We start from the raw sequence: 16,938 nt of genomic DNA, 5'->3' as shown, positions 1-16,938 counted from the left end.
CAAAGATAATAACATACAGCATGGTTCTAACCAACCCCCCTCCCCCCCCCTTTTTCCTTTCCAGTGGTGGTAGGACTTTCCCTTCTAAAGTTTCAGTGGTATCTGAATAGGCGAGACAGATACTCAGTGGCGACCGGCCGGTCCTTTGATGTCTCAGCATCAATACACAGTTAGTTCCCCCGGATTTATGAGGAGCTTCTTCCCACAATTACTAAGTGTATCTATATTGTATCGATAATTGCATCTATAAGTTGTAACACCTTCGGTAGACAGTATCCTTATTCTCAGGGAAAACTTGATGTATTAACATGTCTATTCTTTACTTGTACTGCTACTACACCACTTGTTACCTATTGTTGAAAATCAATAAATACATGTTTGAAAAAAAAAAAAAAAAAGTTATGTATAACAAGTCCTCCCTCAGAGCACAGTACAGAAGTGTGTATAATATATAGGCCTTTATGTACAGGCATACTGACACAAGTAATGATTGCAGCAATAATACACAGACAGCCCAGTATCTAGTCACTTTTTTCATTGCAGCGGTTCACAAACTGTGGGTCCCGACCTTCTCAGCATGAGGTCACGGCTCCATGTAGCTGACCGTCAGGCTGATGACTTCTCTGATCTCAGTCAGTGATCCAAGGAGAAAAATCAGTTGAATTGTCTGTTACTTAAAGGTGGCCACACACCTACAGATGTATCTTCAGATCTGGCTGGTTGGTACAAAAATCTGGTAATTTCTGAATGACAGTTTGTCAGTTTTCCAGCATTTCACAGAAAATGGTCAATTCTCTTTTGCTTTCATCCATAACCGGGTTTTTTGTTCCAACCAGCCAGATCTGACAATAAATCTGTAGGTGTATGGCCAGTTTAACACTGGGGGGTGTGACTGCTGGGAAGGGGACATTATACAGTAACACCGGGGGATGTGACCAGAGAGGTGACTGCTGGGAATGGGACATTATACAGTAACACCGGGGGGATGTGACCGGAGAGGTGATTGCTGGGAATGGGACATTATACAGTAACACCAGGGGGATGTGACGGGAGAGGTGACTGCTGGGAATGGGACATTATACAGTAACACCGGGGGATGTGACCGGAGAGGTGACTGCTGGGAAGGGGACATTATACAGTATCACCGGGAGATGTGACCAGAGAGGTTTCTGCTGGGAAGGGGGCATTATACAGTAACACTGGGGATGTGACCGGAGAGGTGACTGCTGGGAAGGGGGCATTATACAGTTACACCGGGGGATGTGACAGAAGAGGTGACTGCTGGGAATGGGGCATTATACAGTTACACCGGGGATGTGACCGGAGAGGTGACTGCTGGGAATGGGACATTATACAGTAACACCGGGGGATGTGACCGGAGAGGTGACTGCTGGGAATGGGGCATTATACAGTAACACCAGGGGATGTGACCGGAGAGGTGACTGCTGGGAATGGGGCATTATACAGTAACACCGGGGGATGTGACCAGAGAGGTGTCTGCTGGGAATGGGGCATTATACAGTAACACCGGGGGATGTGACCGGAGAGGTGACTGCTGGGAAGGGGACATTATACAGTAACACCGGGGGATGTGACCGGAGAGGTGACTGCTGGGAATGGGGCATTATACAGTAACACCGGGGATGTGACCGGAGAGATGACTGCTGGGAATGGGGCATTATACAGTAACACCGGGGATGTGACTGGAGAGATGACTGCTGGGAATGGGGCATTATACAGTAACACCGGGGGATGTGACCAGAGAGGTGTCTGCTGGGAATGGGGCATTATACAGTAACACCGGGGGATGTGACCAGAGAGGTGACTGCTGGGAATGGGGCATTATACAGTAACACCCGGGGATGTGACTGCTGGGAATGGGACAGGAGAGGTGACTGCTGGGAATAGGACATTATACAGTAACACCGGGGATGGGACAGGAGAGGTGACTGCTGGGAATAGGACATTATACAGTAACACTGGGGATGTGACCAGAGAGGTGATTTCTGGGAATGAGACGTTATACAGTAACACTGGGGGATGTGACCGGAGAGGTGACTGCTGGGAATGGGACATTATACAGTAACACTGGGGATGTGACCAGAGAGGTGATTTCTGGGAATGAGACGTTATACAGTAACACTGGGGGATGTGACCGGAGAGGTGACTGCTGGGAATGGGACATTATACAGTAACACCGGGGGATGTGACCGGAGAGGTGACTGCTGGGAATGGGACATTATACAGTAACACCGGAGGATGTGACCGGAGAGGTGACTGCTGGGAATGGGACATTATACAGTAGCACATGGGGATTTGTTTTGGGGATGACTGTATCACTGTGTGTGTGTGTCAGGATGTAACTATTTTTTCCATGTAGGATTATATAGAGGAACACAAGCATCTATACGAGGACGTGATGGAGAATCACCGGCCCCTCACATCTCTGGGTAAGAAGAGATTTCATTTTATTGTACAAGGAAGATCAGTTATAGGGGCCATCTACACACAATAATAATCCGATAGCTGCATATATACAATGTCCTCAGTCACTGTGTGTCTCCTACAGATGGGCCCAGTATCAGAGATACCCCAGAGAGATGTCCCCGTCCTCTGTATTCCCAGCACTGTACAGAGGTGGGTAGGATTTATGAATGGCAGCAGGTGTATGTGTGTCTGTGTCTGATACACTGATATTGTATTGTGTAATCTCCATAATGGTAGACATTACTAATGTGGTATTTTGTGTAGATTCTGTATGAAGATGTGACTGATATTAAGGCAGAAGATACAGAGGGAGAAGAGACGGATGTGACTGATATTAAGGCTGAAGCTACAGAGGGAGAAGAGACGGATGTGACTGATATTAAGGCAGAAGATACAGAGGGGGAAGAGACGGATGTGACTGATATTAAGGCAGAAGATACAGAGAGAGAAGAGACGGATGTGTCTGATATTAATGCAGAAGATACAGAGGGAGAAGAGACGGATGTGTCTGATATTAATGCAGAAGATACAGAGGGAGAAGAGACGGATGTGTCTGATATTAATGCAGAAGATACAGAGGGAGAAGAGACGGATGTGACTGATATTAAGGCTGAAGCTACAGAGGGAGAAGAGACGGATGTGACTGATATTAAGCAAGAAGACACATATATAAGGGGTGATCAGCAGTCTAAGAAGGAGGAAATCCCTACAGATCCCAGCACAGGTGAGGATCAGTTATTCCTTTTTTTTTTTTTGTTCTGCAAATACAACTTTCTCTTTTTCTACACCCTGCTCTCTGTCAGACCAAACTAATGAGGGAAATGTATCTGCCTAGTGGGGGAGTCCAGAGCCACCAGCCCCTATTATACTCCTGCTCTCCCCTCACATCATGTCACTGTGTGTTACCAGCCCAGAGATCTGACCAGTCTCCTCCCCATATTCTAAAACCACAAATGCCCCAATCACTACAAACTCCCTGGTGTTATGTTACCTGTGTGGCCACCTGGAGTAGTGGTAACCAGTGACTAGGACACACTGCTAGTGTAGCCCACAGCTGCTGTGCTTAGCAGGTTACAGTAATCCAGTCTAGAGATGACCAGTGAGTGGACGAGGGTCTTAGTTGCCTCCAGGGTGAGATAGGATTTGATCCTGGAAGCTGCCAAAACTGGGACAGGGACTGAATGTGGGGACTGTAATGGTGCGATTATTGTATGTGTTTTGAACTTTTAAGTACAAATCGCATTGCATGTAGTTCTAATCGCACGTGTTTCTGTGGGGCCTTTGATGCGATGACGCACCCGCAAGCCCGATGTTGCATAGTACAAAAAGTATGTGTAGGCAGTATTTTTTTGTACTAGATCGCAGATGCGATCATCTAAAACACGCCCCACCCCCGCCCCTGCCACTTCCAAACACAGAGAAGCTGAACAAGCACAGAGACAGCTGCCTAATCAGCCCAGCACCCACAGCCATGGACTTCACCCCTTTCTTGGACCAGCTACGTTTCGCATGTTACAGCCTGGGAACCGCCAGCTGTTGGAACCCAGTGCTGATTCCAAAATACAGGAGGACCCCCCCTGTGAGGGTACGAGTTCCTCAATCACTCAGACACCGAGCAGATGAAACCAGAAGAACGGTTTATTTTCCACAGCACGCACAAATAGACAATAAACAGTGGCAAAGGTAAATTGCAGAGTAGAAAGATATTCAGGTAGCAGGCCCAAACAGACAGTCCTTGTATAGTCACAGTCCCAGATCAGTTCCACAGGGCAAACTATCACTTAGCCCACACAGCAGTGATAGCCGAAACCTGTGTAAATCCACACAACACAGACGCTCCACACCAGAGCTTGGTAGGATGCCCCCTTCCCGGGCAAACGATGTGTTCCACAAGATCCAGTGGCAGAGTATCACCTCTAGCCAGGATTGCGACTAACATACTGAGCTGGCAGGTGTACAAGTCATTTTAAAAACTTCCAAATTCCCACGGTTCACAAACCAAAAGTGGGCTTGCAGTGGATCTTGATTGGTGGATTCAAGAGTCAGGTATCATCCCCTCCCAGCTACTGCTGCTGCCCCCCCCCCCCCCCCTGCTGGGGTCGGTTCCAGTAAGTCTGGAAGTGACCACAGATATGCAAGGGAGTATCAATACAAGATACAAAACACAGTCTGATTACATTATGTGGTGGTCACCCCCTGTGGACAACCTTCCTGTTGATAGTAGGGGAATTTGATCACCCCCTGCGGTGATTGTCCTTCAGCTATCACCCTCATGTAAACAGCAGGAACAATAATCGGCTGATTACATTATGGGCTGATCACCCCCTGTGGACAACCTTCCTGTTGATAGTAGGGGGATTCGATCACCCCCTGCGGTGCCTGGTTCCACAAAGTCTGCTAGAGCCCAGAGGTTTACAAAGAATGGTAAACCCCCCTGTGGAGATGGTTCCTCTGCTATCTCTTTCCTGTAAATAGCAGAACAATAGCAGGGTAATTGGATCACCCCCTGTGGAGATTGCCAATGGTATCAATGGTATAATGCTTACATGAATAAAGTCCTGGGAAATACAGACATTACATTTCTGGTGGGATTATACAGCCTAATAATATATGATCTGGAACTACACACACATATAGGGGGTATATAGACATACATAGAGACTACAGGGTACAGACTGACTAAAGTGTACATTTTTCACTACAAATAATAAAATATCATAATTACAGACTTACGGTCAGCCTGCTAACCTCACACCCCCATTCTTTGGGGTACATTCAATGTAGTCGGGGTCGTCCATCAATATTCATCGCTGCCCCCTCACTTGCCGTTTCCACCTCGCCTGCTCCCTGAGGCGAGGTGGAAAAGGCGAGTGCGGCTGTCAAAATGGCGGGCACGACAGAAAATGCAGTGGGCTACCAGTGCAGTGGTCACTAGACGCAACCTCGGGTCTCTTGACCCTACTATCCTGTCCTCCCTGGAGACTTTCTCCTCTTTCCACCATGACCTGTCCCAACCAGGCTGCCTCTTTCTATTACTCTACTCTTACCTCTGCTCTCGATTCTGTGACCCCCCTCCATAATGTCCCTCCCCGATGCTCTAAACCCCAACCCTGGCACAACAAACTGGCACGATTTTACAAAATGTGCTCGCTCTGCTGAACGCCTCTGGAGGAAATCTCACACTCTGCCAGACTTCCTCCATTTCAAGTTTATTCTCTCCTCCTACAGCGCTGCTCTCTCCCTTGCCAAACAATCTGTTTTTCAAATCGCACATCTCTTCTCATTCCTCCAGTCTCCGCCGTCTCTTTGAAACTTTCAACACTCTGCTTCGCCCTCCTCCCATCATCCCTCACTGCCACTGACTTTGCCTCCTTCTTCCTCTCTAAAATTGAGATAATCCGACACGGTATCTCCTCCCGTTCCCCCTGCAACCACCCAACTCTGTCCTCCTTCTGCCTTACTACAGTTAAGGTAGTCCACTCCCTCATCTCAACCTCTCCCCCCTCCCCTCCCATCTCCTCCGTTCCCTCTCCCCCCACAGGCTGCTCCCACCTTGCTCACCTCTTTAACCTATCCCTTTCTACTGGCATCTTTCCCTCACCCTTCGAACATGCTCTGTTCTCACCTATTCTTAATAACCCAACCTGGACCCTTTATCATCCACGAGATACCGCCCGTTGGCCTCTAAACTACTTGAACATTCCAAGAGGCAATATGTCCATCTACAGGTCTCTGCTGGAAGGAAACTTTTTGAGATGGGCCGTAACATTAACCCGTCCACGTATTTCAACTAGTAGACAATCTCTATATAGACTGATGAACACATCTCCTGTTTTTAAGGTGACTTTTTTTTCCTGGCACTTATAGAGATTGTCTAATAGTTGAAATACATGGACGGGTTAATGTTACGCCCCATCCAAAAACCGGCAGAGACCTTTTGCCTCTCTGAATTAGTAAAAGACCTTTTGAACCATTGGTTTAAGATCAAAATACCATTTGAGGGGAATACCGTATTGCTTAATTATAATTTTTTATTATGCTATTGAACCTATTGTTAATTTTAACTCTGAGTTTTAATGAAAATATGATGCAAACTCACACCGTCTTGCATCATGTTACATTTCACTCGTGCCATGTTGGAGAGGGTGTGTGCGTCATCGGGGTTGGGGAGATGAGCCAGCGGATGAAGATCAGGATTTCCTTTTCAGGGTCCATGGGTCCCACAGGGGACATCGGACATGTAGGGGGATCCAGGGGGTCCGAGGCACCAATCAGCGAAGCTATTAAAAATTCTCCCAGAATGCCAGGGCCCTCTCCCCTACAACCCCGCCTCCAGGCATAGGCAGTCAGTTTTTGTTTGGTGCCTGCAGGAAGCAGACACACCTGTTATCAGCAGGGATAACCTCACTGAGGTAATCCCAGAAGAAGCTTTTTATTTTTAACTTTGAATTTGCCGCATAAGCGGCACAGTCGCTCTAGCGGCTGAGGCTGCCCCCGCCGTCAATCATCTGACGGCGGCGCGAGCAGCCGTATCACTCCGCCCGGCTCTGACATTCCACCCACGGCCTTGGCCAAGCGGGGTAGCCCGGCGGGGGAGACTAACAGCACCTAGCACCGCTGGACATCCCCCCCCCGAGGTAGCGTGGCCGGACAGGAGCAGGTAAGGCTGCCATAGGGTGCGCAAATCGCTGCCTTACCATGTGCTGTGGGAGACAGCCGCGGCAGCTGGCGTGGACACTGGCCTCAGTCAGGGAATCCACTAGACCACCGGGGACTGAGCGCAGGCCTAGGTGGGGGACCCATTTCTTTACACTAAGGCACCTATAGCTCCGGGGGGGAAGACCAGCAAGGGGAGGCGGCACTTGGCCTGCAGTCCCTCCCCCAGCTTTGGCGCCAATCTCCCAGAGATCAGCCGTCCCTAAGCTGTGTTTACCCTGTGCCCACCCCTTTCTCTCAGACCAGCGCCATTTCTACAGGCACAGAAGTCTTCCAGAGACCGGGCACGTTCTCCCCTGTGAAACCGTCTACACGCTAAGTAGTTGCTTTCACAGCCACCCTAATTCCCCCTTACTCTATAGAGTTTAAGCGGTTGATAACAGGGTGTGATAGCATTTATTAGGCTATTTGTGTGTGTGACTCATGTGCTAGTTGTGTTACCCTCAAGGCCCCCACACACTAGAACGATTTTTTTGTCCGATATATCGGCCGATTTTTTTTTAAATCGATAATCGGCCGATTATCGGAAAAAGCGGCTGATATATCGGATGATCGGTCAGAAATCGGACAAAAAATCGTTCTAGTGTGGGGGCCTTTCCTCTGTCAGTACTTTTACACTGTCCACTGTTTTTCACTTATCTTCTGTGGAAGATTACTGAGGGTCAGCCTCAAAGGTCACATACACACAGTGATATCACTCTAGGCCGGTTCCTTGGCTGAGTTAGTCAGTGAAACGCTAGCGTTGGCATAAAATCCATATTTAAATGTTTGTTAGCCTGATGTAATTATGTGATGTTAGTGTAACACTGTACCACAAGACCGCCCAGGCACTAGGCAAAACTACAGCACCTAGGGAGAGACAGGCAGTGGTACAAACTAGGTGTAAATAACTAGGTGGGATTATATCACAGGAGAAACTGGGGAAGATCTAAACCCTTTCACAAAATGTGATATATCCACCTAGACATATACCCCTTTTACACCAGAGGTTGGACCCGGATATTGCCGCTCCAGTCTGGGGCAGGGCATGGTGTAAATGGGCTGAAAAAAAATAACACTGGTACTGTTCCCTGGGAATCTGACCCGGCAAATGTTCAGGGTCGGACACGGGGCTTATCCGGGGCTCAGGGTGGTGTAAATGGTCATTATCCGGGTTATTTGGTGGGTAGAGGGGCGCAAAGAGCTGATTGGTGCTTCTGCGGCTCTGGCAGATGATGTCATCTGCTGGAGACCCGCACAGGGCGCATGTAGCAGCGCAGCAGCAGCGTAACCACGCTCTGTGCTGCAAGCACACTCCAGACTGTGTTTAAAGCCTCATCTGCTGCAGCACACACTGGCTGTCACGCAGTGTGTTCCACTTTGGCTGACCCCAAACCTGATCTGCACCATCATGTCCATGTCCAATACATCCAACTGGTCTGACAAGGAGGTACGTGAGCTCCTGCAAATCCTCCTGCAGAACCCACTCCCTCCCTTTTCCCTTTCTTGTGACCTCATCTCAAACAGCCCAAAGGTCCATTTTTAATGACACCAGCAAGGAGAGACAGGGCTGATCCGTTTTCAGTGTGAAAGGGCCTTACCCAGGAATAACCCGGATTGAATTGCAGTGTAAATGGGGTCTGAGGCAGGGCATGCCCTGGCAATTTCCAGTGTTCGATTTCCCGGGTCCTACCCGGTATTCTGGTGTAAAAGTGGTAATACAGTACATTAAAATACCATACCGGTAGAAATATCCCCTTGAATGCTGTATAGGTGATCCCCCTGATTGTCATATAGAGATCTTTGATAATCAGAGGAGGCCCTGTGTGAATGAATGATAAATAAAAGACATAACTTGAATGCAATATACAACAAACCAGTGGGTGGCACTAAAAGACTGCCACAACAAATGGTAAAAAATCAAATGCAGCTTAACTGCAGAGGGCATCAACAGAACACAGGGATAATATTTAAAACCTTACAGCACACCAGACCCTTGTAATTCCCTGTGGTCAGGGTATACCACACTGCACTATAAAAACAATTGGTACTTATGTAATATCTGAGCGCCCGATTTCTTTGCATCGCATGCAATATAGTGGCATACAATTCATGCAATGCGATTTTTCATTGTAAAGACCCGATTTTTAATTGTATAGTCACCCATGGGTGATTTCATACCCCCACTATCCAACTACGCATGGAGTTGATTTTATATAGTGTGGCGAGCCACCGAGCGGACGCAGGATACATGTAAAGTAATCCGCGGGGCTCGCTGCGCTCGCCACACTATATAAAATCAACTCCATGCGTAGTGGGGGTATGAAATCACCCATGGTTGACTATACAATTAAAAATCGGTTCTTTACAATGAAAAATTGCATCGCATTGCATGCCTTAAGTAGGGGCATGCAATGAAAAAATCGGGCGCCCAGATAATACATAAGTACCAAACAATCTACTTGCAAGGGGACTACTAGCTTGAGACACAACATCACTGGCGACAATTTAACAAACATCGGATCTCTGTGTCATTTTAATACACTTTCTTTGAGCACATTGAGTGTACATGTTTGTATGTCTATGTTTTAAACCTCTATCTTTCACTGCAACCATGATTTCCACACAGTAATTTGGGAATATTAATAATAAATCAATAAAGGTTATATTTTATCATTCTTTAATTATCAGTGCGTTCCCCACAAAGCAGCCCTCCTTTTCTCTCGCTCCAAAATATTGAATTCCCCTATTGTGTACTGTAAACCCCCCCTGTTGGGTGTGTTTGCAATATGTCTAACCAGGGGCACAATCAGTCTCCCCAGCTCCTTTCTTGCAAGAGCTGCGCAGCAGGCCTATCTGAGCGGGATGTTATCCAGGATGGGCTTTGTGTCAGTTGCTTTATACCCAGTCTTCTGCCACGGTGGTTTCACAACAACCTCCCTGGGCAGCCTTTCAACAATTATTAGGCACCCTAGTGGATCGCCTTCCTCCCCCCATTGCACCCCATGTAGTCCAGTCCCCTCCACCCTGGGTGGATGCCCTGTCGACCACGGTGCAGACCTTGCAGCAGACTACGGTAGCTATGCAAAGGCTGCTGCCTAATGCTGCACAACCAACTAGACCTCTGTTAACTCCATTGCTCTCTGTAGCTCAGGATGACACAGATGATGACTGGGATGATAATGCAGATGGTGACATTAATCTGGATGATGATCCTATGCCTACTGACACTCCTGCTTCACAAGCAAAGACAACTAATGTGGCAGCTCTCATTCACACAATCAGTGAAGTGCTATTGTCAGACTCCGAGGAGCCTGAACCTACTGCTAAAACCAAAGATGTTTTTTTAAGGAGCAGAAGGTGAATAAGGCCCAATTCCCTCACTCTGATCACTTAACAGAGATCAGGACAGATCAATAGGAGGCTTTGGGTAAAAAGTCCAATATCCCTAGAAAGCTGTTGTCCAGATATCCTCTTCCTCCTGAGGATTGTAAACCATGGGAGATTCCTCCTTTGGTTTATTCCCATGTGACCAGGTTAGTAAAACCTTCGGTCCTCCCGGTTACCTCTGGGTCAGTTTAAAGGATCCTACGGACAGATGCTTGGAGCATTCCCTTAGGGCCATATTTTCTTTTAGAGGCCTACCATTGCGGCAAAAGCCATCTTGCCATGGGTTCAGGTAGTGGAAGACGAGCTCACTCCAGATGCCTCTGAGGATGCTAAGCTATGTGCACACCACATCAAACAAGCGGCATTATATATTATGGAAGCCATGTCAGACGCAGGCGTCTTAGCGGCCAAGGCGTCTGCCAGCTACGTTCAGGCCTGCCGCATCATTTGGCTTAGGCCATGGAAAGCGGATGTGGAATCCAAGAAAACCTTGGAGCTGTTGCCCTTTAAGGGCGAGAATTTATTTCGGGAGGAGCTAAATAAGATTTTGGCCTCTCTGGCAGCTGCCAAGACGGCATGTCTACCTACTGCTCTACTACAAAAGCCTAGGACATCTTCCTTTCGCCCCCAAGAAAAAGCCAGGGGTCAATCATACCCCAGGGCCACTCCTTCCAAAAAGGTAGGTAAGCCAAAGCCTAAACAGGCCTGGGCTGCCAAACAGGCCCCGGCCAAGCCTGACAAACCCTCTGCATGACAGGACCAGCCTCCCGCAGGGGGGATCCCCAGGTGGGAGGTAGACTTCTCCACTTTACTCACCAGTGGCTATCCACAACAACGGATGCTTGGGTAAGTTTTGTCTCGGGGATACTCCATCTCGTTCAAAAAGCCTCCCCCGTACAGGTTTTTCTGCACGGGTCTACCTCACAATCCACACAAAGCAGAGCATTTAGTAAAGATCCTGCGGTCTCTGATACAGTCTTGAGTTATAATTCCAGTCCCTCAACACGAGAAAGGACTCTGTTACTACTCGACCCTCTTCTTCCAAAACCAAACGGAACATACAGGCCCATCCTAAACCTAAAATCACTAAACAAAGTGGTAAAGGTTTCAAAGTTCCGAATGGAAACTCTGAGGACAATAATCCTAGCCCTGGAAGAGGGGGATTATATGGTCTCCCTGGACATTGGGGATGCTTACTTACGTGTCCCCATTCTGCCAGCACACCAGAAATACCTCAGGTTTGCTATCCAGAGCCGTCATTACAAATTCCAGGCTCTCCCATTTGGGCTAGCCACAGCTCCCAGGATTTTTACAAAAGTCATGGCGGTTATGGCAGAACATCTCCACCAACTGGGAATCTGGGTAATCCCATACCTGGACAACCTCCTGTTGGTAGACAAATCCCCAGAAGTCCTGTTAACACACCTGCAGATAACATTCACGACTCTTCAAATACACGGATGGCTCCTAAATTGGGAAAAATTGTCACTGATCCCCTCTCAGCAGATGCTACATCTGGGAGCTCTTTTGAAGTTGAACACTGTTTGTTCAGAGTCCAAGAGTCTCAGTCCACTGGGCCATGAGGATTTTGGGTCTGAGGGTATCCGACATTTGATATGGTGGAGTGGGCACAGTTTCATTCCCAGCCCCTCCAGCACCTCATCTTGTTGAAGTGGGACGGTCCTCACCACATCAGGTCCACGTTCTTCACCTTAACCCAGGAGGTGAGGACTTCTCTTCACTGGTGGCTGCAAACAGACCATCTGACACAGGGCCGTCCTTTCTGGTTCAACAAATGGACAATTCTCACTACCGACGCCAGCCTCCGAGGCTGGGGGGCGGTAGTAGGATCCCGATCCTTGCAAGGCGTGTGGGCTGTCCCGGAAACCCGCCTTTCCAGCAACATTCTGGAGCTCTGGGCAGCTTACAACGCCCTGATCCGGTCGCTGGACTTGCTCCAACGAAAACCCGTGCAGATCAGGTTGGACAACGCCACGGCGGTGGCGTACATAAATCGCCACGGAGGCACGCGCAGTGCTGCGGCTCTCCAAGAAGTGTCCATAATCCTGGCCTGGGCGGAACAGCACCTTCTGGCTCTGTCGGCTGTCTTAATCCCAGGCGTCCTAAACTGGGAGGCAGACTTCCTAAGCCGCCAGGATATCCATCCGGGGGAGTGGTCACGCCACCCGGAGGTGCTTGCAATCCTTACAGACCAGTGGGGACTGCTGGACGTGGACCTAATGGCGCCCAGACACGACAACAAAGTTTCCAACTTCAGGTCGAGGTCCAGGGATCCTCAAGCTTGCTTCACGGCTGCCCTATCGGTTCCATGGACTTTTCATCTACCATATGCCTTTCCACCAATAAGCATGATTCCCAGAGTAATCAGGAAGTTCAAACAGGAAGGCGGGAACCTCATTCTGGTAGCTCCAACCTGGCCACGCAGGCATTGGTATGTAGACCTTCAACAGTTGTCACACCAGCCTCCCTTCTACTTACCACTTCGGGTGGATTTGCTGAGTCAGGGACCTTGCTTACAACCGGACCCTCAGCGTCTGTCTTTGACAGCGTGGCACTTGAAACTGCCTTACTGAAACGTAAGGGTTTTTCATCCAGAGTAACCAGGACCATGATTCAGGCACGCAAGCCAGCATCTTCCAGGATTTATTACCGGATATGGCACACCTACTTTAGAGTTTCAGATCTGTCAGCTCTTTCTTGTAAATCTCCTTTCCTCATATTTCATGCAGATTGGGTGGTGTTGGGGACAAAACCATCTTACCTTCCGAAGGTTGTCTCCAAGTTTCACGTTAATCAGGAGATTGTGGTCCCTGCGTTCACGGCAGAAGGTCTTTCACCAGACGAATGCTTACTGGATGTGGTCCGGGCTCTGACTATATTGACCGTACCAAGATGGTCAGAAAATCTGACTCCCTCTTTGTGCTATATGGATTCTGCAAAAAGGGTTTGCCAGCGAGCAAACAGACCATTGCTCACTGGATTCGCATGGCTATTCACAAGGCCTATCAAAAGGCTAATCTTCCTATTCCTGTTTCCATCAAAGCACACTCTACCAGAGCGGTTGGCCCTTCATGGGCAGCAAGCCGTGGTGCATCTGCCAAACAGCTGTGCAAGGCTGCAACGTGGTCATCTGTCAATACCTAAAAAAATTCTATACGTTCACCTCCCAGGATGCCTCCTTCGGTCGTCGGGTACTTCTGACACCTCAGGCAAATTTCCTCCCTTAATTACGGCTTTGTGACGTCCCCTGTGGAACCCATGGAATCTGAAAAGGAAAGTTATGGTACCTACCTTTTGTTAACTTCCTTTCCTTGAAGTCCATGGGAACCACAGGGCGCCCTCCCTTCAATTTGTTCCTGAGGTATTCCCATATGTGATATAATACACTGTAACCTGTAACGACCATACACTGTAACATGTACCGTGGTGTGTATGTGTGAGTACTTGGGCATGTGTTCTCTCTGTCCTCTTCTCTGCTTCCTGCTTATGGCTTGTTACCAAAACTGACTGCCTATGCCTGGAGGCAGGGTTATAGGGGAGAGGGCCCTGGTATTCTGGGAGAATTTTTAATAGCTTTGCTGATTGGTGCCTCGGACCCCATGGATCCGCCTACAACCCCGATGTCCCCTGTGGTTCCCATGGACTTCAAGGAAAGGAAGTTAACAAAGGTAGGTCTACCATAACAGGACTGGCTTCAACCGTCCACACTGCACCTCGACCAGGGTCAAAGATTTATTCAACCCTGGTCATGACCAGTTAAACATGGCAATAACCCAGATTAATTTGGATAAACTAAATGATGCTTTTGGAAGTTAGCCATGGTGGTCTGTTGCTTTTTTTTTTTTTTTCAATCGCTTTAATAAATATATGTGTGTGTGTGTGTGTGTGTGTGTGTGTGTGTGTGTGTTAAGAAAAGGGAGAGGTGCGCTCCATAGTGTAAAACACGTTTTTTATTATAAAACACAAACTGTGTAAAAGTACATAAAATCAATAAAGACCCGTACCAAGCGGGTAACCGCTGTGGGCTGGTTACCACAAGATTCAATATTGCATAACCCAGGCAAGCCCCTACCGACTTCCAATCACCGCGAGTCCACAGGCACCAACCCGGCTGTATGTCACAGAGAGCAGCTTGTCGGAAAACTTCAAGCGTGGATGGACTCGGCAGGGAGAGCCGGGCACAGGTAGAGCTGACGTCCGCTCTCCCTGTGCCCGGCTCTCCCTGCTGCGTCCATCCACGCTTGAAGTTTTCCGACGAGCCGCTCTCTGTGACATACAGCCGGGTTGGTGCCTGTGGACTCGCAGTGATTGGAAGTCGGTAGGAGCTTGCCTGGGTTTTGCAATATTGAATCTTGTGGTAACCAGCCCACAGCGGTTACCCGCTTGGTACGGGTCTTTATTGATTTTATGTACTTTTACACCGTTTGTGATTTATAATAAAAAACAGTTTTACACTATGGAACGCAACTCTCCCTTTTCTTAACTCCTGGAGTCTGGAGTTTTTCTTGGAGGTTGCAGCAGTCTTCAAACAGACTTGGTGTCCAAACGATCAGTGGACTGATTTTTTTTTTTTTTTTACAGCTGCTCGTCGGCGTAGGTTTACCTACTTTTATTTATATATTAATTTTATTTGTTTTTATTATATTTTTCAGAAATGTCTGGTCCTTTGGACAAAAAATTCTGGTCTCGTTTTATTGAAATTTACGAGGAAAACGACTGCCTCTGGAGGACCAGTCATTGGGACTATCGCAATAAGGACGTATGGAATCAGGCATATGAAAAATTGATTAGCTACAGTAGAGGCTACCACAGTGAGGCAAACTTAAAGTGGGTTCAGAAGAAGATCGCAAATATGCGAACAGTGGTTGTGAGGGAGAATAACCTAGTCCGGGAATCTCAGCGTTCAGGAGCCCGGGCTGATGAGATTCACAAACCGAAATTGTGGTACTACAACCAGATGAAATTTATTGTTGAACAAGCTCCATGGAGAAGATCAGAAGCTATGGGTGAAGTCTCACCGGAATTTGTATCATTAGATAATCCAGAGAGTGTGGATATAGTAAGTATTATCTGTTTTGTATGTCTGTCTGAATCTGTCAAATTAAAGTCTTGTAATAATTTTTGTTTCTATTGTTTAATAGGATGTTACCCCCAAGCTGGATGCAGAGCCTCCTGTTAATACAGAGCGTTCTCAGGAGGAGACACTACCTGAACCTCCTCCCAAGAAGCAAAGGAGGAAGCAAGCCTCCAAGGGGACCAGCTCTGCACCAACCAGACCAGAGATGTGTAATAAGTGTGCGGAGGATCTTCTAAGCAACCCCCCGGATGATGTCGAATGCTTCGGTAATGAAGTAGCCGATGCGATGAGGAAGATGAACAAGGATCAATGCCGCATCTTCAAGCGCTTACTTTTTTGCTATATGTCACGCGCAGCAGACGACAATTTGTGTGGTGAGTGTAAAACTACTTGTGATAAGCACCACAGGCCATTGCCCCCCCAGCCCAACTACCCATACTGCCACCCTATGCTGATTGCGCCGGGTAATCCTCTGCCTCCCCAAACCTCTTATGCGCCGGCGCTACCAATTCCATCTGCCACTCCAACCAGCACTTTGTCTGGTGGTGTGTACTCAGCCCTTCCACCAGATGTAGATTTTCATTATTGATTTTTTTTTTTTTTCATTTTGGATTTGTTTTTTTATTTAATTGCTTATGAAAAAGCTCTTGATCTTCTCTTTGATTTGTTTGTTTAACAATAAATGTCATTGCTCGTACTACCACAATTTTGGTTTGTAAAGCTCACAGTACGAAACGTTTAAACGTTGTGATGTCTGTACTAGATGTTTTCCTTTACAAACCACTGTTCAACATTTTTGCCTCATCTTCCTTACCCATGGGAAGTTTGCATCACAGTTTTGCACCTCTGCTGTACTAATCGATTGTTATATGCCTGATTGCAATTTCCCTTGTTGTGATAGTCCTTTCCACAGATGCAGTTGTTGGCCTCATCATTTTTGAGACAACGAGACCAGAAAATATAGTGTAAAAGGTTAAACTAAAAATTGTGTGGTGTTTTTTTTTTTAATTTGTATATACATTGTTACAAGAAAGATCGAGTGTACAAATATTGATAGAGCATAACGGACATTTCTACAAGCATAGGCTAGGCCCTATGTTATACAGTAGAGTTTGGTATTTAAAATTTCTTTACAGGTTGGGTTTTAAATAGGCCATTGGTATAGGCCAGGCATTCCCAACCATGGTCCGCAAGGCACACAACAGTGCCGGTTTTAGTGATATCCAGGCTTCAGCACAGGTGACTTAATTAGTACCTGAGTAATTCTG

At 47.5% G+C, this 16,938-nt stretch overlaps 1 protein-coding gene across 4 annotated transcripts in view; it reads left to right on the top strand.

The window, feature by feature from the left end:
* LOC146007459 (uncharacterized) overlaps positions 1–16,656 on the top strand; it is a 606,258-nt gene extending 589,602 nt beyond the window's left edge. For all 4 annotated transcript variants that reach the window (XM_083145823.1, XM_083145822.1, XM_083145821.1 and 1 more), the window contains exons 2-6: positions 2,381–2,450; positions 2,570–2,637; positions 2,752–3,211; positions 15,246–15,652; positions 15,735–16,656. In XM_083145823.1, the coding sequence (XP_083001949.1) occupies positions 2,420–2,450; positions 2,570–2,637; positions 2,752–3,211; positions 15,246–15,652; positions 15,735–16,259 (1,491 nt within the window). In that variant the 5' untranslated portion in view covers positions 2,381–2,419 and the 3' untranslated portion in view covers positions 16,260–16,656. The remainder of the gene's footprint in view (positions 1–2,380; positions 2,451–2,569; positions 2,638–2,751; positions 3,212–15,245; positions 15,653–15,734) is intronic.
* The last annotated feature ends 282 nt before the right edge of the window (positions 16,657–16,938 follow it).

Source organism: Crinia signifera, chromosome 6 (genome assembly GCF_055691185.1).
Source record: "Crinia signifera chromosome 6, ASM5569118v1, whole genome shotgun sequence".
NCBI classification, from domain to species: domain Eukaryota; kingdom Metazoa; phylum Chordata; class Amphibia; order Anura; family Myobatrachidae; genus Crinia; species Crinia signifera.
Note: the sequence above shows the minus strand (reverse complement) of the source record. Positions and strands in the feature narration are given on the sequence as shown.